The sequence below is a fragment of the Equus caballus genome, chromosome 17, assembly GCF_041296265.1.
Source record: "Equus caballus isolate H_3958 breed thoroughbred chromosome 17, TB-T2T, whole genome shotgun sequence".
Taxonomy (NCBI): domain Eukaryota; kingdom Metazoa; phylum Chordata; class Mammalia; order Perissodactyla; family Equidae; genus Equus; species Equus caballus.
Window position 1 is genome coordinate 91668307 of NC_091700.1, and position 22207 is coordinate 91690513.

A 22207-nucleotide genomic window follows, 5' to 3' on the forward strand; every position below is an offset into this window, starting at 1 on the left:
TCTTTTTCCCTACGCTTCCTGTCTACCCAGAGCTAGTTACGTTAAACGTCTCTAATGGTTTTTCTGTCCCCACTAGATTGTCTAGGACAAAGGAAAATATTTTATTCATTGTTGTGTTTGTGGCTCCTAACAATAGTGCCTCATATATAGTAGGCACTCATTAAATGTTTGACACACTGACTAGAATTTGTCCTTAGCTTATACTTAGGTTTCCATATGGATAATTATACATTTGACCTTTGGGTTTCATTGATTTCTTAGAAAAATGTTATGAAAGTAGTTTCTTCTTCTTTTTTTTTTTTTAATTCTTGTAAGCAATTTTTTTTTAAGATTTTATTTTTTTCCTTTTTCTCCCCAAAGCCCCCCAGTACATAGTTGTGTATTCTTAGTTGTGAGTCCTTCTAGTTGTGGCATGTGGGACGCTGCCTCAGCGTGGTTTGATGAGCAGTGCCATGTCCGCCCCCAGGATTTGAACCAACAAAACACTGGGCCGCCTGCAGCGGAGCGCGCGAACTTAACCACTCGGCCACGGGGCCAGCCCCAGTAGTTTCTTGTTTACCGTGTCCTTATGGTCGGGGAGCATTTCAAAACTTCAAAAGGGGTTTAATTTAATACCAGCGTCACAGCTGCAAGACAGTTTGACACAGAACATTACCTTTGATTTCCATATGTAGGACTCACTAGAGTCTAGACTGTGGTAGGTGGAAAATCCAGTGAATGTTGTACCATTTCTTTCACGGAAAAAGAGGGAGAGCTTTTTTATAGAGTGTGTGTGTCTTACGGACAAATTATAAAATAGACAAAAAGTAGAAAAAGCATCTATACTGGGCTATCCGGAATTTCTCTCTGCTAACATGTTGCAAAATTGAGATAATATTTTGCATACTGTTTTGTAACCAGCTTTTAAGTCCCTGTGTTTATTTCTAATGGACTGTTAAAATCTAGAGTGCCAGTAGGCTTATAATATAAACCTTTTTTATGAGAGTGTTACATTTAATCATTTATTTTTATTAATTTTCAGAGTAAGTGAATCATCACACTATGATCTAGCCTTTACAGATGTACATTTTAAACCTGGTCAGATTCGAAGGCATTTTATTGAGGTTCCTGAGGGTGCAACGTGGGCTGGTAAGTAAAATTAAAGTCTATCTTGACCACCTATCTTTATGCACATTCTGTCTCTGTTATGGTGATGACTACATAAAGCTTGTATATCGATAATACATACTGTTCTCATAGCAATACTGTATCTGGCACCCCATATTTGTGTTAGGTTCAAAACTTTTTTAAGATCTAGTACTACTATTTTGCATTGGCTCATACATCAAATCATCTAGGCTATCTTAAGATGTTTTAATATTTAAGATTTTAGTTTAGAATGTTGCCTTACCTGTTAATGATTAGAGTCAGAGTCACAGTGTTGAACGACTCCAGGCTGCCGTCCACATAGAGCCCTTGGAAGTCGTCTAACCTTAGGCTCTGACAAAATATGCGCTAACAATATTAAAGAATAAAAATCTATAATTAATTAATATTGAATCTGATATTTGTTTAATGGTAAATGTCATTAATTATAATGCCCTAATTATGGTTTGTTTAGGTTGGCATTGAAAATAATTAGTTTTTTTAATAAGAATTTGTTGGATGATCCAGAATGGAAATACCTCAGAGCATTTAGCAGTCTTGAATTAGAGTTGTACTACAGGGGTGGAGGAAATGGGGAGACATTGGTCAGAGGATGCGAACTTTCAGTTGTAGGGTGAATCAGTTTGAGGGAGCTTGATGTCCAGCATGGTGACTGTAGTTAATGATACTGTATTGTGTGATTGAAATTTGCTAAAAGAGTAGACTTTAAGTGTTCTCACCATGAAAAAAGAAATGGTAACTATGTGAAGTGATGGATATGTTAACTAGCCTTACTGTGGTAGTCATTTCACCATGTATACATGTTTCAAATCATCATGTTGTACACCTTAAACTTACACAGTGTTGTTGGTTATTTCTCAATAAAGCTGGGGGGGAATGAGTCAAAGCAAAAAAACAAAAGAAAGGTACTGCAGATGATTCCTGTTTCAAATAATTGGAAATACTGTCATCACACTAGATTTTGTATTCTTAACCATTGATTAGGTTCACAGAGCCTGTGTCCACTTGACCTTGCGTTAGTTACCTGTGTCACGGTAGCTGTTCTTTAGACAGGTTGCCAATCTTGCTTCGCAGTGATTTGGGCTTCCCTCCAGCTGTGCCTCAGAATAAAGCTGAGCATTTGTAGTTCTGATGGTCAGACTTTCTAGAAGCAAAACAAGGCACAAATAAATCAAGAGGGAGTGACTAAGAAAAGTTATCAGTGAGATTGAATAAATAGATACTAATGGCATGATAACAAATAGAGGTTTCTAAAATTAAAATCCTCTTTACTTTATCAGGAATTGATTGGTTTCCAGCTAAAACAAGAGGAAAGGTTGAACTTAGCAACAGAGGAGAGAGGGATTTTAAAAGGTACCTGATTAGGATAATTTTCTGTCCATCTGTGGACAGCTTGCTGCTCCGTGGTGTTTACAGCATAGTGATTGTTCATTTTAATACTGATTTCTGTATTTTTCATAGCTAAATCTTCTACCTCTTCAGTTTTATTAATATTCTGTTGATACTTTGTTTTTAAGGAATATGCAGATTTCATTTGAATATACTATTTTATTCTTGATATATTATTCCCTAACAAATAGGCATTATTAAAACCATTTTATAGCCATTTTAAATCTTACAAGTTTAAAATTTTCTTCTTCATTTCTTATTTTAGAAGTTACAGTGTGCTCATGTTCTTCTGAGGTGTCCGCCAAATTTGTTCTTCACGCAGTACAGCTTGTGAAGCAAAGAGCATATCGAAGTCATGAATTCTATAAGTTTTGTTCCCTTCCAGAAAAAGGAACACTGACCGAGGCTTTTCCTGTCTTGGTAAGTTTTAATTAATAGTTTAAAATCCTAAAACGATTTCTTTTCATCTTTGGTATGGACTGAGACTATTTGAATTTAATTTTATAGTTTGTATTCAGAGCATATTGGGGCTTTGTGTTCTGTTAATGCTGAATAAATGAAGATACATAGTCTAATTAGGATACTTGAGACCGAGTTGGAGGTAGATATTAACCTTCTTTTAACTCTTTAGTAATTGTCAAAGAAAAATGCTACTGTGCTAGATTCTGACACCTAGCAGTGTCGACCCTGATTGAGATAGTTTCCTCATATACAGTAGATTATTTCCTTATTTAAGACTTTTCTACATGTCACTTAGGTTATTTTATTAATGCCCTATTGTTAAGAATCCATGAGGTTAATTTGCTTTATTGGTGAAACTGCTACTGCTGCTTCCTACTTAAATTACGTCAAGTATGGCAGTCTCCATTCTTACTAGTAGTGTTAGAAAGACCAGTCCTTCCTCCATGGAAGGTGAATGTACTGATGTTCTTCTTAAACTTGCTATACTGTATTTTTAGTTGGTTATATGATCTTTCCTGTATCTCTTATGTTTCTGATTACTTTCACTTATGTTCATGTATGTGGCAGTGTCACATGACGCCTCTTTAAACTTTCTAATGTGCTGAGTAATAGAACACTTAATTTAAAACTCAGTGCTAGAGACAGTTTTTGTTTTTAATTTTTTTAATAGGAAGAGGTAAGTGACCATAATTTCATTTTGCTTTGGTTGCCAGGCAGCTCTGAGCCTGAAACTCAACTGTGGCTGTTGAATATGCCTTAGAAAGCTGTCAATACCCTTTTTCTTGTCATTACTCTTAATAATTTTTCCTTTCGTCCCAGGTTTTTATTCTAGTTTGTTTTCACTGTTTTTTATTGTATGTGCTTTCAAAGCTGCCTCAGATCTTTTATGACAAGCAGTGTAGGATTATGAGTAAATAACTTTGTGGATTTACATGTCTGCATTCTATCTATGCAGTTGTGATTTGTGCAGCTCCAAACATAGCTGATAAAAGTTCCTTGGATTTTCTTGCTGTACCAATAGAAAAGTTTGAAAGCATAGAATTGCTTTCAAACACCTACCATTTGTATGCTATAATTCAAAGGAAATTGAGAAAAGGGATTTACGCGTTTATAATTTATTTTTATTTTTCTTTGCAGGGTGGGAAAGCAATTGAATTTTGCATTGCTCGTTGGTGGGCAAGTCTTAGTGATGTCAATATTGATTATACCATTTCTTTCCATGGGATAGTGTGCACTGCTCCTCAGTTAAACATTGTGAGTTCCACATTTTCATCATTTTTAATATCAATCATTTGTGTTATTGAAAAATAGTCTCACTGGTTGGATTTAAACTTTAATAGGGAAATTACTTGTGTTTCTGAAAATAACGGTAGTATTTGTTCGTGGGTGCTTATAAACTTTGCATTAGACATTTATTTTAGTCTCAATATTGTTTAAAGATACAGTTATTTGCAATAAAGTTTGAGAAACTAATTTGATAAATATCCTTTGTAGCATGCATCGGAAGGAATCAACCGATTTGATGTTCAGTCCTCCTTGAAATATGAAGATCTGGCTCCGTGCATAACTTTGAAGAGCTGGGTTCAAACACTACGGTATCCTTGAATGTTTTAGGGCTACAGATGTTGAGTACTGATGTGGTGTGTGCACGGGATCTCCTACACTCTTTGAAAAGAGTCATTATTTTAAATCCGTCTGAATGCTAGAGATGAAAATTAAGTTTATGACTTTCCAGCCTAGGAATCCTGGCAGGTCTTTGAGAGGCAGCCCCAGCAGCAGCGTCTAGCCTTAAATAACATGTATGTAAAGCTGTTATTGTGGCACCTGGCGGGACCCATCCTGTGGCAAATGAGCACTATCTGCAGTCAAAACCTGTCCTTCAACACTGTTAGCAATTGTCACCCTAGTATTGGGATCCGATTATATTTATTGTTGACATTTGAAAATGTTTTTATCATGAAAAGATTACCTTTGTAATATGGCAAAGTTTAAACTGTGTGTGTCGCTGTGGTTCAGTCAGTAAAGAATTATGTAAGCTAGTGATTTAAATGTTATAAAATATACTGAAAAGGACCGTGTTTAGGAATGCTCATTGTCACTTCTGATGATATATTATAGATTTTGTTGATTATAGATTTATCTCATTAAATGAACTCAAATCAGTTATGCAATTGTCTAATTACAGCCCACTGAGTGCAAAAACAAAACCTTTAGGATCAAGAGATGTTTTGCCAAATAATCGTCAACTTTATGAGATGATCCTGACATATAACTTTCATCAAGTAAGTGTGTGTATAATAAAGTATACCCTTACAATGAACTTTTTTGTTTATAAATGATAAAATCAAAAATGGGGAGGATGATGTATTCAGTGTCTGTGTATGAAATGGGATCGAGTGATTAACACTGGTTAATTTGAAATTATTCTTTGGGAAATTATGGTTTGTAATGATCTAAGTACCATTCAGGTCTGAAGTCACTAATTCTAATTTACTGGTGACCTGGCCTTGGAGCCTTAGTGTTTGTAATCAGTGATGCCTATTCATTGGTACCTGTCCAGTATCTCCTGTCCGGTGGTTAGGTGTCTCGTCTGTGCCAGATGCCTTCTGATTATGGTGGTGGGCCTGATTGCTTTCTGGGAAGCAGACGTCAGAGAGTGAGGCGTCACAATAACTCCTCAGTTGAATGAATGGTGAAGGTAGTTATGAGACTAGTGTAAATGTTGGATCAAAGAGTTCATGTAACATCAGTAAGATTTCAGTAAAACTCTTACTGAGGCATAATATGGATTTGGTTTTAATGTTCAGATGATTGATTTCAGTGAATTGTCAAATTTCAATTTTTTTAAGTAATTAGAGGTCCTTGAAGAATATATATTGCTTTATTAATGAATACAAATAGCTAGGTTTGTATTTTTAAAAGTTTGTAAAGAGAAGTACCTTTTATTAGTACCAAAATACTGGATGGTTCTGCATTTTTAAAATTGGTTACCACAAGAAAATATTTTTAGTACTTGTAATGTAAAAATCTCATCACCATTAGAAATCATATAAACCATGTCAAGTATTCATTCTTTTTTTCTTTATAGCCCAAGAGTGGGGAAGTAACTCCAAGCTGCCCGCTACTTTGTGAATTATTATATGAATCAGAATTTGACAGCCAACTGTGGATCATATTTGACCAGAATAAAAGACAGATGGGTTCAGGTGATGCCTATCCACATCAGGTATAAAATTGGCAGTGATTGTTAAAATTAACGAAAGCTGTTTCCTGAACTAATGAATCCCTGATTTCTTGTTATGGTATTATTTGTTGTTTTTTTAATGTCAGAGTTTTGCATTTGGTACTTTGGCACACCCTTAGAAGCTCACTTGTCTGTTTTGGAACAGTCTGTGACAACTTTTCAGCCATGTAGTTCAGCTGAAACAAGTTTTGGGGTTGAGGAGGGTGGGGATGACACTTGCACATACTGGCCAGCATACCTTTTTATTTTTAGAATTTCTCCTTCCTTCCCACTGCTTCCACCCATCTGAAGGTTGGAAACGGATCATCTTAGTTATGTGAGCACCTTGAAATAATCCCTGGTCTGAACTGGATAAAGAGCACTACAACAGTGCCAAGTGTTTTCAGTTTATCAGAACTTTCAAATTTGTTTCTTCATTGGACAACTGCATATTGAACACTTAGTGTATGCCAAGCACCATGCTTGGCACTGTTGTATTGAAGGAGAAAGATCTTTTTTTAAATTTTTTTTTTTTTAAAGATTGGCACCTGAGCTAACATCTATTGCCAATCTTTTTTTTCTTCTTCTCCCCAAAGTCCCCAGTACATAGTTGTATATTCTAGTTATAGCTCCCTCTGGTTGTGTTATGTGGGATGCCGCCTCAGCATGGCTTGATGGGCGGTGCCATGTTCCACCCAGGATCCAAACTGGCGAAACCCTGGGCCACCAAAGCAGAGCGGACAAACTTAACCACTTGGCCATGGGGCCAGCCCCAAAAGAAAAATCTTTTAATTGTAATTTATAGAAATTTTATCTCTAATTGAAATATTGTTACAAAGAAATATGAGGTGTTTCCTATAACATTTATAATTTTATGCTAAATAATAAAAATAATTTATACAGGTTTTTTTCAATTAGTCATTCAAGGTATGATTTCCCTTTTTTCCTTTGTCAAAGCAAGCCCCAGTCACATCTCCTCAGTACAGACTGGATTTTTGCAGTGATCGCTAAAATCTTCTAAAATTTAGCATTTAAAATCTCCCCAGAAGAAACTGCTGCTGCAGAATCATCGAGATGAAGCTTAGTGGATTTATACTCCTCCATCGCTCTTGGCTCCCTATTTTTCCTGTCTGCCATGAAGAAGTGTGGCATTTCAGTTACAATATAAAGATTAGCAGTCACATGTATACACACACGTGTGTATATTTGTCTTGACTTTATATTTAGCGCCTAAATTTTGCTGATTTTTGGTGGTGGTTTATACGTTTCTGAAGATCTATGGACTAGAAAATTACTGCTTTTATCAGTCTTGAGCAGACCCTGATTTTTTAGTGACCTTTTGTGGAAAGAATGAGGGCTTGGGAGTCAGACCTGCCTTCAGCCCCCTCGTCCTTTACTCTGTGTGTGACCTTGGACAGTTCACCTGATGTCCCTGCTCCTGCTTACTCACCTGCGCAGTCAGGACTGTCTGTGTGTATGTAAATAAATGTGCCGTAACTGGCAGTGTTCCTCACACGATGTAAGTGCTCTGTAAGTAGTCACTATTTCTTATTTATCCTCTTACTGTAATTTCCATTTACTTGGCTAAACTTTACTTTTCCCAAATGTTGCTTTTCTTTTTTAGTATTCTCTGAAGCTGGAGAAAGGAGATTATACAATTCGACTACAGATTCGTCATGAGCAAATCAGTGATTTGGAACGTCTCAAAGATCTTCCATTTATTGTGTCTCATAGGTTGTCTAATACCTTGAGCTTAGATATTCATGAAAATCATAGCCTTGCACTTCTAGGAAAGAAGAAATCAAGTAATTTGACATTACCACCCAAGTATAATCAGCCATTCTTTGTTACTTCCTTACCTGATGATAAGTAAGTGATAAGGTTGATTACTCTTAATGCCCATCTTATACCTCTGGTCTTTTAATGCTAGTAGTTCGTTATGTTAGGCTAAATTTATAGTATGTTGTCATTTACCATTGGAGACTGAGATTAATCCTCCCTTGATTTTTGAAATTTTAGTTATGGGAATTACTTTAAATGCAGTTGTTTTGATGTTTTTACCCCTACATTATCTTTGTGAAACTTTCTTTTTTTGTTCTTTTTTTTCTCTTTTGAATCTTCTTATTAGAATACCCAAAGGAGCAGGGCCAGGATGCTACCTTGCAGGATCCTTAACGTTGTCAAAGACTGAACTTGGAAAGAAAGCTGTAAGTATTAGGTTTTTTACACTGAAATTACCTATTCTAAAATTTCCATTTCTTTAAAGATGGGAATTAATTCCATATTTCAGATTGAGTAAAAGGGAAGCTATTCCTGGAAAAAATTTAATACTTTTTTCCCAAGTTACTGGTAAAGATCAATTAATATTCAGTTGTATTTTTAAATATTTGGGGGGGAAGGTCTGGTAGCATAATGGTTAAGTTCGTGCACTCCGCTTCACTGGCCCAGGGTTTGCAGGTTCAGATCCTGGGCACAGACTTAGCACGACTCATCAAACCATGCATGCTGTGGCAGCATCCCACATAAAATAGATGAAGATTGGTACAAATGTTAGCTCAGCAACAATCTTCCTCAAGCAAAAAGAGGAAGATTGGCAACAGACATTAGCGTAGGGCCAGTCTTCCTCACAAGGAAGGAAAAAAACCTGAATGAATAAATAAATAAATTAATTAAATATTTGATATTCTTTTTCCCAAGCCTGAGTACTTCGGCCCTGAATCTGTCCTACCTTGCGTGACTAGTATACGTGAACTTCCTATGAAATGTGTGCATCCAAAGCCCTCTTATCTTAAGTGAATGGAATGTTTAAAATTAGAGCGTTTTGTAGAATTTTAGCCAATGTAATATTACGGATATAGGAATAAATCATATCTTCTTGGGTTACTTCTAAAAACCAGTCAGAATAATTATTACTAATGAACAGTATTTTTCACACTTGTACAGGCCTTTTTCATTGTTGGAATTTTGTGTTAATTACGTAATTACAAGATTTCTTTTGGCATTGCATTTTATTTTGTAGTCTCAGTTATGCTTTTTGTTAAAAACTTGTTTCTGGTTGTTACATTTTAGAGATAAATGTTACAGTTTTATAAGTACCTGTTGTGGATTTCCATGTGTTTTCATTACAAATTTTTTATGAGAATAGTGTTTGTGTAGACTTAGCACCTTTTGCCATAAAGTAATCTGAGCTCAGTTCCTTAAAAGTTGTCTTTCTTACAGTTGTTATTTCTCTTTTGCTTTAGTTCTTAGACACTTAAGTAGGTCTAACACCTAATGCTAGAATCTGTAAATGCTGTTATCAGAATGAATAGATCACATACATCTAAACAAGTATACTTATTGCTTGCCACTACTGAAGCAAAGGTCGTTTATTCACTGTCACAGAAGCATAACTTTGGAATTTTGTGTTTGGAAAAAGTTGTTCCCTGACATCTCTTGTCTCATTTCAGTCTATACTATTTATTTCTATATACTTTAATATAATTTGAAGTGAGTCGCTAGTTAGTGAAACTGGAATTCATAGCTGCACTGATTTAACAAGTCCTTGTAGTCTTTATTTGTAGGTTTCATTTCCCAGGCAGCCTGCTGCTTCTGCTGTGGGGCTTCAGCCATGAGGTTCTCACCCAGATAGCTCTTGAAGTGCCCACTTCCTTGTGATGAGTATGACAGAAGAGCATTGTTACTAAAAGTATGCTTTTAGAAATTCAGAGATGGTTATTACTTCCTGGCTGCATTCTTTCGGAGGCAGTTGTAAAAAATTAAATTATAAACACGTGGGATTAACTATAGTTATTACTTACCAGAGTAGATTGTCTTGAGAGAACAAAAACCTAAAGGTGTCTGGTTAATGATGATTCCTGGTGCGTTGTTCACATCCTCTTACCTCCCTGGTTTTGCATTTCCTGTGGTTTGGGTAGTTGGGAAGATTCCTGTTCACTGTACTCTCCCTGACTTTCACAGTCACTTTGAAGGGTGCTTTTCTGTGAATGCATGGGCATGTGTGATTGTTGTGATGTCCCTGAAAATAAGACTCTGGACCATCAGCTAAACTGAATGTTTTTAAAACTGTTTTGATGATTAATGGCTTTTGCTCTACTAAATTTTTGAAGTAAAATGTTGAAAAACATTTGCCCTTAGGAATAATAAATTTAAGATATTTGAGTGCATTTTTATTTAAAAAAATGAAAGTGGCAATGTTGCTTTCTTTAAAAGCCTGCCATTGTGACCATAGACCTGACCCCTCTAAGGACTGTGACACACACAGCTGGAACGTAACCTGGAAGAAACTTAGACAGAGGAGGTGTCTCCATCCTGTGTAGATTATGCGTGTTTTCTTACAGAATGTCGTTCTAACTCCCAGGGGCAGTCTGCAGCAAAACGACAAGGAAAGTTTAAAAAGGTACTGATTGTCAGTTCTTAACAAAGATATCGTAAAGCCTTATTTGCATATTAGTTAAACTTTTTTTCTGTCACTATTATAAATCTTTCCCTTAGTTTCCTTTCTTTAAGTTCTGCAGCATAGTGCTCTTAGCTTATCAATGTTGACATTCTACTTTCTTAATAAGGTTTTTTTTAATACCATAAATTGCTGAAAGACCCCTGGCTTACATGTGTATAGAAAAAATTTTAATGTTCTTCATTTCTTACTACAGATATGATACTAAGTAATAATATTTGAAATTTTGCATATCTAAAATCCTGTAGAGAGATGAATGTGATTTTGTTAAGTCTAAAAACATTCTTTAATTGGATGATTTGATTAATAAGATATTATTAAAGTATTTGAAGTGAAGTTTATTCCCTGCTCTTGCATCTTCTTAATTCTGGAAGGGCAGATACAGAGCAATGGACATAGTAGGAATGGAAATCAGGACTGCTGACTAAAAGCTGAAACTCACCCTCTAAGAGCACAAGCAGATTTTAAGACCATAACTAGTAAGTGATTTGATCGGCTTCCAGCACTTTATTAGACAATCTCCAGTTGACTACTAGAGCCAAATTTAACTCAAAACAGAAAAATTCTACTTCAGGTGTACGTTAGAGAAAGGGATATATTATTCGATGAGGTCTCTGGGGAAGACCTACTGAGGTCGTTGAGCATCTTAGTGATTTCTTGCATTCGAGCAGGAAGCACTGCAGTGGGAGGATTAATATCTTAAGGTATAATCAAAAGGTAACTCTATTTCTTAATTCATTCTGGTGTAAAACTGAGGATCACCATTTTATAATAGGTAAATTCCTTATTAAATAAAAGCTTCTGAAATGTCAGTATTTCTATGTAATGGTAAACACTTTGTTCAAACCAAATACCCCACTAGGAATCACATTTCCAGATGAAGGCATATCTGCTTCTCTGTAGAGCAGTGTTTCTCATCTGAGCATTTTGACCCATTTAGGGGCCAGGTAAATTCACCTACTGAAACATAACCAGCAGTAAAATGGAAACAATAAAATAGGAAATTTGAATTCATCAGACTCATAAAACTATGATTTCATTTTATGTGTAGATTGTTTATCTTTGGGTCATAGTGAAAACAGCTTGAAAGCTGCTGCTTTAGAGAATGAGGAAAAGGTAGTCTAGGAGCCCATTAAAAGTAGAAGGCGCCTGGGGCCAGCCCGGTTGCATAGTGGTTAGGGTCACCTGCTCTGCTTCAGGGTTTGCCGGTTTGGGTCCTGAGTGCGGACATATGCACCACTTATCCAGCCATGCTGTGACAGGTGTCCCACATATAAAGTAGAGGAAGCTGGGCACAGATATTAGCTCAGGGCTAATCTTCCTCAAAAAAAAAAGAAATGTAGAAGGTGCATATCATAAAGACATAGCCAGTTTTTTTCTTCCTAGTGTATATTTTGGTTGATCTTTTGGGAGTTTTGGTGGATTTTGTTTGGACTAGGTCGTGTGAGATAGAAAACTATCAAATTAACGGCACGGTTATTATTGCTTGATGGTTAGTCAAGCTGTGTGTAAAGAGCCTGGCAGCTAGAGTTACCTCTTCCCACTTGTCCCTGCCTTCAGTGCAAGTACACATGATGCTCTTGTTTTAAAAATAATCATTATTATAGTTTTATAGTCACATTACCAAAAAAAAATTATATATGTATAAACTTTATTGTCTGAACAAAATAACAGCTTGCTTTTTGTGCGTAATCCTTGATGGATTTGTTCTCTGGATTTCAGTGACTTTTTATTTGAAAATGTGTGTATTACCTTTTCTTAAGCTCATTGTATATGAAAGTTACTTTTAACAGATCATAAACAGCATTCAAATTAGATATTAATCCCTAAAATAGCTATTTTCATTTGTGTAGAGGTATTGAACCAAAATGTCAAAAGTGTTGTGTTATCTTGCCCAAAGAATAGTTATGGGTTTGGCAGATCAGTTTGACTTTCTAATATAACATTGTTCAGTTCACACACTGTTGAAATACTCTATGAATAACTAGAATAATCTGTAAAAAAAGGAAAAACAAAACTTCCTGCTAAGTATCTACTGTAGAGGGTTTTAGCACTTCTGCTATAAAGAGTCTCCTTGACTATTTTTTTAAATCGTAATCAAGATTTCTGAAGATTTAATGGTACAAAGTCATTTCTATTAAACTGACTGTATGCTAAGCCCTTGAGAAGTGAGTTGTAAAAACACTTATTGACAAAAAGAACAGATGACCATGATAAGGCAAATTTAAAATAACTCCATTTTTTTTTTTGATCAGTAACCGAAACTACCACATTCATAATTTTTAGTAATAAAAATTCTTGTCTGGAAATATTTTATAGGATTATTTAGCATTTATAATTGCTAATTTGATATATTTAATATATAAAATGCTGATTACAAAACCTTGGTTTTTTTCCCTAAGGTCACTCATCATAAACTTTGTCTCTTTTGTGCTTTTAGTAATAGTTTGTGTTTGCTCTTTTACAGGGTTTCTTTCTATTTATAGATCTTAGTTAAAGTTAATTGTTAATCATAAATTAAGTTTAATAGATTGCTCATTTTAAGTTAAATTCTATTTTCTCTCTTTAGTATTAAAACATAATAGCAAATGCCTTACCTCTGAGCTTCAGAGAAGGAATTGCCTTGCACACAGAGGTTTCCCACCCTGAAGTGTCAGTGTCATCCACCTCCCTAGTTGAGTGAGGAGGACGGAACTAAAGAAGGCTCATGTTAGGGGAGAATGTGTGTGAACTGCCAAGGTTCCTCATCCGGGCAGGTATCATTCACATTCTAGTGTACTGGCCAGTAAAGAAGTGTGATTGCAAGGAGAATAGAACTGTATTAACAGAGAGTAAGTGTTGGAGGCCATTTATACCTTTCATTCTTAGGTATGTTGTCTGTGCTTATACAGATGACACTGAAGCAGTCTGTTTCCCGAAGAACTTGGCAAATTATCAAGTCAGATTTTGCAGACACTTTAACTTGGCTTTGCCCAGGGCAGTACCCACCCAGGAGAGTGAACCTCAAGAAGGGGAGGAGGGTGGGTGGCAGGGTCGGGAGGGAGTGAGCCCAAGCTCGGTACCTTTTCCTTTACCCGTCTCACACTTCACAGAACACCTTTGCTGGCAGGCACTGGCTCTCTGACCTGAGAGAGAGTGGCACTGAAATGGCTAAAAAGTGATTTGTGTGGTTGTTTCACATTAGTGGTTTTCTGTGCCTTAAATGAGTCATATTGAAATACTTATTGTTTTCTGTTGGAATACTATTAAAACCACTACGACAGTAGTTCCTTCTACTTACTATTTTAATTATACCCCATATGAAGTTGAATTGTGAAAATGGGTGTACTTGTATAGTATTTACACCTGAAAATCCTATTTTGGGGAAGCTGGGGGCTTGCAATACTATTTTTGACTCAACCTGTGTAAATTTTCTGAAATTACTATGGTTAGGCAGTAAAAGTCTTTTTGGTAACAGTTTGTTCTGATTTTAGAGACTTTGTTAGTTAAAACAAACATAAGGTTTTAACTGAGCAGCATTAAAAATGTAAACCAGGGGCCGGCCCGGTGGCGCAGCGGTTAAGTTTGCACGTTCCACTTCTTGGTGGCCCGGGGTTTACCAGTTTGGATCCCGGGTGGGGACATGGCACTGCTCATCAAGCCATGCTGTGGTAGGCATCCCATGTATAAAGTAGAGGAAGATGGGCAAAGATGTTAGCTCAGGGCCAGTCTTCCTCAGCAAAAAGAGGAGGATTGGCAGTAGTTAGCTCAGGGCTAATCTTCCTCAAAAAGAAAAATTTTTGAAAAATTGACTTAATAAATAATGATTTGATTAAAGGAACCTAGTTATTGTGCCAAAAATGAATCTAGCAAGTATAACATATGATTTCATTTCCCAAATAATGCATTACTTTTCATAGGTAAAGACTTACATGCTGCAATCAAGTAGCTAGAAATAGATGTAATTAGATATAAATTACACACTTATCTGCTCTCATCAAAGCAAAATTTCTCAAAAGAACTATCTGTACTTGTTTACTTCCCGTTCTCTCTTCATCTCTTTCTTAGCCTTTTCCCCCCCGACTGTCCAGTGAAACTGCTCTGGTCATGCTGATCAGCAGCCACTGCTGCCACGTTTTACACTTGTTTCCTTCTCCCGTCTGCCACCACCTCTGAGCTACAGTGGTCAGTCAGTCACTCCCTCTCTCTTCACGCTGGCCTTCCCTCAGGGCCGCCATGACCTGCGATTCTCTCTGGTTTGTCTCTCCCTCACAGAGCATCTAGATAGTAGGATGCTTTGGACCAAGTCCTGGGCTTACTCTTTCCCGTCTCCCATCCATGCCTGGTCTTACTCATCCCTTCCTTTTAAACACCATCTGCAAACACTGTTGGTTCTGCCTTCACAGAATTCAGAAGGAAATTCACTTGTTTCCTTCCTTTTCTGCAGCCTGTTCTTTAGTCCCATGCGGTGCTGGGACACCCAGGTTTCTTCCTACCTGTCTTCCTCCTTTTCTACTTTTGTCCTCTATCATCCATTCTCCAGATAGTATCCGGAGTTGTTAAAAACAAACCAAAGTTTTTAGCCATACAGGATCCAGAGTCATGAAACAGAAAGCAAATGTCTTTAATCCTGTCACTGCCTCACGTGCAACTCTTCTGGGAGGCTTCCTGTGGGGCAGAGAATCGACTCGACGTTCTTTCACCGCTGTCTCTCAGCCCTGCTTACTGTGCTTGCTGCCCCCTCGCTCTGCACACAGCTGTGCTTGCGGGTGTTCGCACGTGCTCGTCTTCTGCCTTCGTACACTCCCTCTTCTCATTGAGCCTCATTCATCTAGGTCATCTGGGTTCCTTTAAAGCAGCATTCCATAACCACTTTGTCTTCCCCACCCGACCCAATAGTCACTCTCTCCTCCTTTAGTCTGTTTTATTTTCTTCTTATCGTGTGTTGTTATCTGAAAATATTTCTTTACTTATGTGTTGTCTGTCTTCCGCCCCTGGAACATATGTTCCCAGAGGGCAGGAAAGTCTGCTTTGTTCCTCATCTCTTAGAGCGTTACCCGGCGCATGGCAGGGGCTCCGTAAGTCCTGTGGATTGAATAAAGAAATTTTTCTTTAAATTACTGAGAAGAGGATTTTTTAAATTCTTATTTCCTCCACTTCTCAGCTATAAAATGTGAAAGATCAATATACTTTAGTAACTAGTCTGTCAAGTAAAACTAAGAATACTAAATACACTCAAATGGAGAAAAGTTTGTTCTTATCTCCTTTATTTTAAAGGAGATACTAGAAACATCGGTACTTTAAAGTTTGGGGGAAAATTAGTTGATCACAGATCGGGATTTTTGATGTATTGTGGCCCTTAGAATCTGGAATACGAAGTAGCCCAACTCAGGTGCAGCCCGTGTTATGTGATGCTCAGCTGTTGAAGATGATTTTAAAATACATAAAATTAAGCATGTGAATCTGAGACTGTCTCTCCACCTTCACAGGATGTAATCCCTGTTCATTACTACCTAATATCTCCACCAACAAAGAGTAAGAATGGCAGTAAAGATAAAGAAAAAGATTCAGAAAAAGATAAAGATTTAAAAGAAGAGTTTACTGAAGCATTACGAGATCTTAAAATTCAATGGATGACAAAGTAAGCTTTTTTGATGGATTTTAAACCTCTACATGTTTACTTTTCTATTCCCAATTACCACAGTATTGTGTGTGTGTCCATAGGCTGTATTCACAAATGTTCACAGCAGATGCGAGGGTTACAGGTGCTTTTACATCTTCTTATAATTATATTTATTTTTAATTCCTTTTTGTGAGAAGGATTTTTTAAATATTATTTTAATTACGTTTTCTGATTTTCTCTTGGAAGAGGATTTTATTGGAAGGCATAAAGAAGAAAATAAAAATCACTTTTTGCCCACTTCCCAAATATAATCATTTGTCCTGTTGTTATGTCTCTGTATTTGTACGTGTAGCAGTGTGAATGATGTTATGTCCCAGTTTGCCAATTACTGTTTGATTATGAGCATTTCCTATGTCATTTAATAGTCCTTTAAAATGCCATTTTTAAGGACTATGCAGTATATGGTCCTGTGGCTGAAATAGAACCTATTTAAATTCAGTCATGTGTCTCATAATGATATTTCAGTCAAGGACGGACCACATATACTAACGGTGGTCCCATGAGATTAGTACCATACAGCCTAGGTGTGTAGTAGGCTACACCATCTAGGTTTGTATGAGTACACTCTGATGTGCACACAATGATGACATCGCCTAATGACGCATTTCTCAGAACGTATCACTGTCGTTGAGCAATGCGTGATTGTACTCTATTTGGCACATACGTTGATAGCTTTTCTCTATAATGCTGTAATGGACATTTTTATACATATAAGTTTTTTTTCTTAATTTCCATCAGACGGCATCTTAAAAGTAGAATTATTGAATCAGAAATATTAATTTTTAAAAGCTATCTTGATAGGTTTGCCAAATTCCTTTCTAGAGTGAATATAGCCATTTATACTCCACCCAGTAGAGTATGAGGGAGCCTGTTTCGCTCCCTGTACCTTTGCCAGCAATGAGCCAAATAATTAAAAATAAAGCCTTGCTACTGTAGGCGCAAAAAGAAAAGGCCATTGTTGCTGTCTTAAATTACATTTCTTTATTATTAAATTTGACCTTTTTTAATGTTATTTCTTTCTTTGTATAGCTTCTGTCAGTTGAACATGTTCTTTACCCATTTTTCTATTGGGGTATCAGATCTTTCTTTTTACTTTTTCAACATAAAAGGTATTGTCGCAGATATTTTCCCCCAGTTATTCTTTGACTTTGAGCTTATTCTGTGTAGTCAAATCAATTGCTTTATCCATTTGTGTTATGCAGTATTTCTTTGGCCACTGATTTTCTGTAAGTCCTCATTAGCTGAATCTCTCTGCATCCTTGCAGTCATGAGGTCTCACAGAGAACACGTCATCTTATTGTGAAAGTAATTCCCAAGGATTAAACTGTTATAATGTCATCCACATTCAAACCCACCTTTCCACTTAAAACTAGGTCGTATCTGCCCCAGAAGTCAGAGTCTTTGTCTGGCTGATGGTAGAGTGTTATAAACAGTGGAAAATACAGAATCCTTCCAAATGAAATGGCAAAGATTGACTTCTGACACGACAGTATGAAGAGTGCCATGAACCCACTCCCCAGAAAACTAGTGAGAATTCTTTTTTAAAAACAACCTTCTAAAACCTCTGGAAATGATCCTAAGAGCATACAGCAAATGAAGAAACATCTGTTCAAGAGTATCTACAAAAATTCAGTAAGAAAAGTGAGAATCTGTGGCATTTGAGCCCAGACCATTCCCTCTTTGCACACTCGCAGCTCAGTGAAGCAGAGGCCTTACTCCAGGCTGCTTGCAGCTGCGAGCATGGGGCTCCCTTTGCCCGCAGCCCTTTCTCCCTGGAGGAGCAGGATGTCAGCAGGGCTCCTCCAGCCCCGCTGCTGTTGCTGAGGCTAAGTTCTGGGTGATTTACTCGAGGGATGGGGCTTCCTCCTTCTGCTCAGCCCCTACTTGTGAACTGGAGGGAGTGTCTTGGGTGTGGCGCTGCCGAGAACACTGAGGCCTGGTCATCCCCACTCGGCCTGGGAAGCAGTGGTTTCGTGCCAGGCGGGGCAAGCCAGGAAGACCTCAGGCTGTAGTCTGCACTCCTCTGTATCGTCAGGAAGAATGAATATAGTTTTATTCAGCTTTCCACCTGGGAACATGGAATCTCTCTTCATTCATTCAAAACTTCAGATTTTTCAGGAAAGTTTAAATTTTTCTTCTTATAGATCTCTTAGGCGTTTCTAATTCTTTTAATCTGTCTTGCTATTTGTGAATGTTTCCTTCCTCCTTTTTATAGATCTAGTCATAGGTGGTACATAGGAAAGCTATTGATGCTTGTTTTTATCTGACTATCTTATTGAACTCTTAATTGAAATAATTTTCAGTTTGATTTTTTTGGTTTTCTAGGTAAGTATATTTATGTTACCTGAAAATAATGATAATCTTTGTCAATAATTATATTTCGTGTTGATGCTTTATATTATTGACTGGAACTTCAAAACAATGTTAAATAATAGAAAAGACAAATTGTTTTCTTTCTAAAAGAAATGGAATAATGAATGTTTCTCTCTTATATACATAGGCTGGATTCTAGTGACATTTATAATGAATTGAAAGAAACGTATCCTAATTATCTTCCTCTATATGTTGCTCGACTTCATCAGTTGGATGCTGAAAAGGTTGGATGTGTTCATTTTTTATTTGAGTATCCTATTTTGTTTCTAATATTAGATAAGGTTTATATTTTGAATAAGAGTGCAACCTTATATTTGTCTTCTGTTGTGGCCTGACTGAAAGCATGTTTCCTCAAATTGAATGTTCTGTTAAACTATTTTCATTAAGCTAACTACAGAAATTAGCCATTACTATGAATTCAGTTTAGGCGTCTTGCTCACATTTTTGGTCAGTAGGAGGAGGAGTAGATAAGAGGACCCTAAGCATTGCTTTTCTGACCATAACCTGAAGAGCAAGGAACCAAAGGCAGTGGTTCTGGCCAGTTGCAAATATAAATGCCTTCAGTAACAGAAGAACCCCTACTTTGCATTAACCTTGTTAATGATTCTCATTTTTAAGAATGAGCCCTAGTTCCAGAGTGTCTCTTACCAGGGACCAGCTCTCATTAGTAATCATGGCAGTAGGAAAATGTTAGCCATAATCAGTTAAAACTTACCATAATCAAGTAAAACTTAACAATCAGTTAAAACTTTTAGAGTTAACTAAAAGATGTTGAACTAGAACTAGAAATTATCTAAACTTTAACAAGAGAGAAGCAAATTGCTGAGAACACCATGGTAATCATAGTTGGACTCTGTTGAGTATATTCTTATTTACTCTTACCTTCTTGGGTTTTTTTGGTTGTTTTGTTTTGTTTTTTTGCTGGGAAAGATTAGCCCTGGGCTGACATCTGTTGCCAATCTTCCTCTTTTTTCTTTTTTTTTTTTTTTTGCTCGAGGAAGAGTAACCCTGAGCTAACATCTGTGCCGGTGGTCTTCCTCCACTTTATGTGTGGATTGCCACCACAGCATGGCTGACGAGTGGTGTAGGTCTGCATCTGGGATCTGAACCCACGAACCAGTGCTGCTGAGGCAGTTGGTGCTGAACTTAACCACTACACTGTGGGGCCAGCCCCTCATCTTTTCATTTTTAATTATAAATTAGAAAGAATTTGTTTCATCAGCTAGTGCTTTCTTTACTTCTGTTTTCATGTGATGTGGGATTGGAGCCAATCACGTTTCTAAAATGTTTTCTTAAGATATTCAGAAAAGGAGGTGCCTTTGTAGAAAACACCTTATTATATTTTTATGAACTTTGTATCTTGCTTACTCTCACTATTTAACACCACAGTGGGGAATGTAAATTAGGTGTTTTCCCATCTGAGCTCAGGTTTTCTAGAGACGCTGACAGTTAAAATATCCCACTATGAGACAGCGCAGAGCCCCTGGGCTGCAAGTAAATACATGGTCCCTCACACTGGACTTGTAACTCTCATGGTTGAGACAACAGAAAGGAAACTGCTTCAGTGTACTCATGGATACATCATTTTTTTCTTATTTCTTCCTTTTTTCCTCCCCAGGAACGAATGAAAAGACTTAATGAAATTGTTGAAGCCGCAAATGCTGTTATTTCTCATATAGATCAGACGGCCCTAGCCATTTATATTGCAATGAAGACTGACCCTAGGCCCGATGCAGCTACTATAAAAAAGTACCTAACCAGTAAATAATCTTTCTTGCATCTCATTTCTTAGTTACTTTTTTAAATTACTAAGAATATTCTTCTTTTCTGGTATTTGTTATATCCTTATAATTGGAATTATTGATATTTGCATATTCCATCCTTAGATATTTTGTAATAATTTTCTTCCTTTGTTTAAGATTGAGCAAAAGAAAAGTGGTTTGCCTTCTCTACCATCAGGTGCTACAGTCATGGAGAGATTTCAGTAGCTGTGATCAAGCAGTCCAGCCACTTAGGGGTTTGTGTGAACTGTATGTATGGAGAAGGCAAACACGTTATACCCTGTAAAATTAGTTTTTAAGCCATTTATTGGCCAATGGCATGAAAAAACCCAAGTTCAGTTTGTAATGCCTGAGAAATAAAATTAAATTAAAACCATTATCTGGCAACTTCAGTTTTCTGGAACTGGCTTTGCAGTACTACTTGAGGAGAAGGGGAGGGGCGCTTATGTTCACCTCAGCCAGTACCTCATGGTTCCCTCCACGTGAGAGAGTGGTTTCCACATGCTGGTGTATTGGTCCGGCCATCCCATGTGCTCTCCCCTCATCTCATGCTGACTCTCCCAGTATCAGCTTTTACTCTGTCGCTTGCATTTATTTTCACCCAAGGGGGGTCATTAACTTACAAGGGTAGAAATATTCTCTTATAGTTGTTATAATTAATAAACCAAAACTGTTCAGGCTGCCTGAAAGTACTGTAATTTCCCTTAAAGATCCCATCTGCTTCAGTCAGAGTATTTTTGCTATAGAAAATACTTGATTCTAAACTGCTAGAACGCTTGGCATTACATTGTTTATACAGTATCAGTATTAAATTATAGGTCTTAGGAATCGTACAAGCAGGAATTTTCAACCTGTTTATTCAGAATAGCTATTGGCTTTTATCACCACCCTTTTGCACTTTCCACAGTGTGAAACATTGCTATTTTGTTGTTAATAATAGTAATAGAGGAAAGTATAGCCACCATTTATGAAGTGCATATTATGTGCAAGGAATTATTTGGGGCATTTTCAAAACTGTTTCATTTAAATTTAATCTTCTAGATAACAGGCGAAGTGGAGACCTTTTTATCCCATGTTTATAGAAGAGGAAACTGAAGCTCAGAGAGGTTAAATGACTTGCCTAAGGTGACATGCCAGGAAGTGGGAAAGCCAGGATTCAAGCAGGGTCTGTCAAGCTATGCCCTTTCGTTTCTTGATAAGAAACTCCTTACATTTTTATCCCATCTTGAGAAGAGTAGCATGCCTCATTTTTTTCTCACAGAAAAAAGTAGAGCATCAGCTCCACTTTGCCTGTTCCCCTGGTCATTGCTTTCCTTCCTGTGCAGGGGTGAGGCGATGCCCTTCTCCAAGGCTGAGCTTTCTGTCCCAACACTGCGTCTTCTCCCCTGCGTTTCCTTCATAACTGCACTCCACTGACCAGTCGCTCCTTTCAGGCATCCTCACCTCAGCCTGTGGTCATATTCAAACACCTCCTGTCTCCTGAGGCCCCGGGCTTGTTGCGGGAGTAGTCTACACTGCCCTTCTACTTCCTTAATACCAGGTGATGCTAATCCTGTTACAAGAGGAATCTGGCCTTGATCACTGTTGATAACCTAATTGCCAAAAACAATGGCCCATTCCATCATCCTTGACCGTGTGGCAGCATCTGCCATTAGCTGTGCCCTGTGCTTCTGGCATCTGTTATGTCTTACAGTTTGTGGAAATAATGTGGGTTC

The 22207-nt window shown here is 37.2% G+C and overlaps 1 protein-coding gene across 7 annotated transcripts in view; it reads left to right on the forward strand.

Annotated features, from left to right (window-relative positions):
* The window catches only part of TPP2 (tripeptidyl peptidase 2), a 75762-nt gene that overhangs the window by 45877 nt on the left and 7678 nt on the right, over positions 1-22207 (forward strand). The window contains exons 16-28 of one of the 7 annotated variants that reach the window (XR_011428080.1): positions 1022-1128; positions 2801-2955; positions 4135-4251; positions 4492-4592; positions 5183-5279; positions 6086-6223; positions 7845-8089; positions 8349-8427; positions 10581-10619; positions 11051-11155; positions 16145-16296; positions 18839-18935; positions 20330-20471. Coding sequence is in view for 2 of the 7 variants with exons in the window: in XM_023621801.2 (XP_023477569.2) it covers positions 1022-1128; positions 2801-2955; positions 4135-4251; positions 4492-4592; positions 5183-5279; positions 6086-6223; positions 7845-8089; positions 8349-8427; positions 10581-10619; positions 16145-16296; positions 18839-18935; positions 20330-20460 (1458 nt within the window). In the remaining 5 variants the exon portion in view is untranslated. Of the gene's footprint in view, positions 1-1021; positions 1129-2800; positions 2956-4134; positions 4252-4491; positions 4593-5182; positions 5280-6085; positions 6224-7844; positions 8090-8348; positions 8428-10580; positions 10620-11050; positions 11156-16144; positions 16297-18838; positions 18936-20329; positions 20636-20756; positions 20870-22207 lie in introns of those variants that run through there. The other 6 variants (XR_011428079.1, XR_002801098.2, XR_011428078.1 and 3 more) reach the window with 6 other exon arrangements.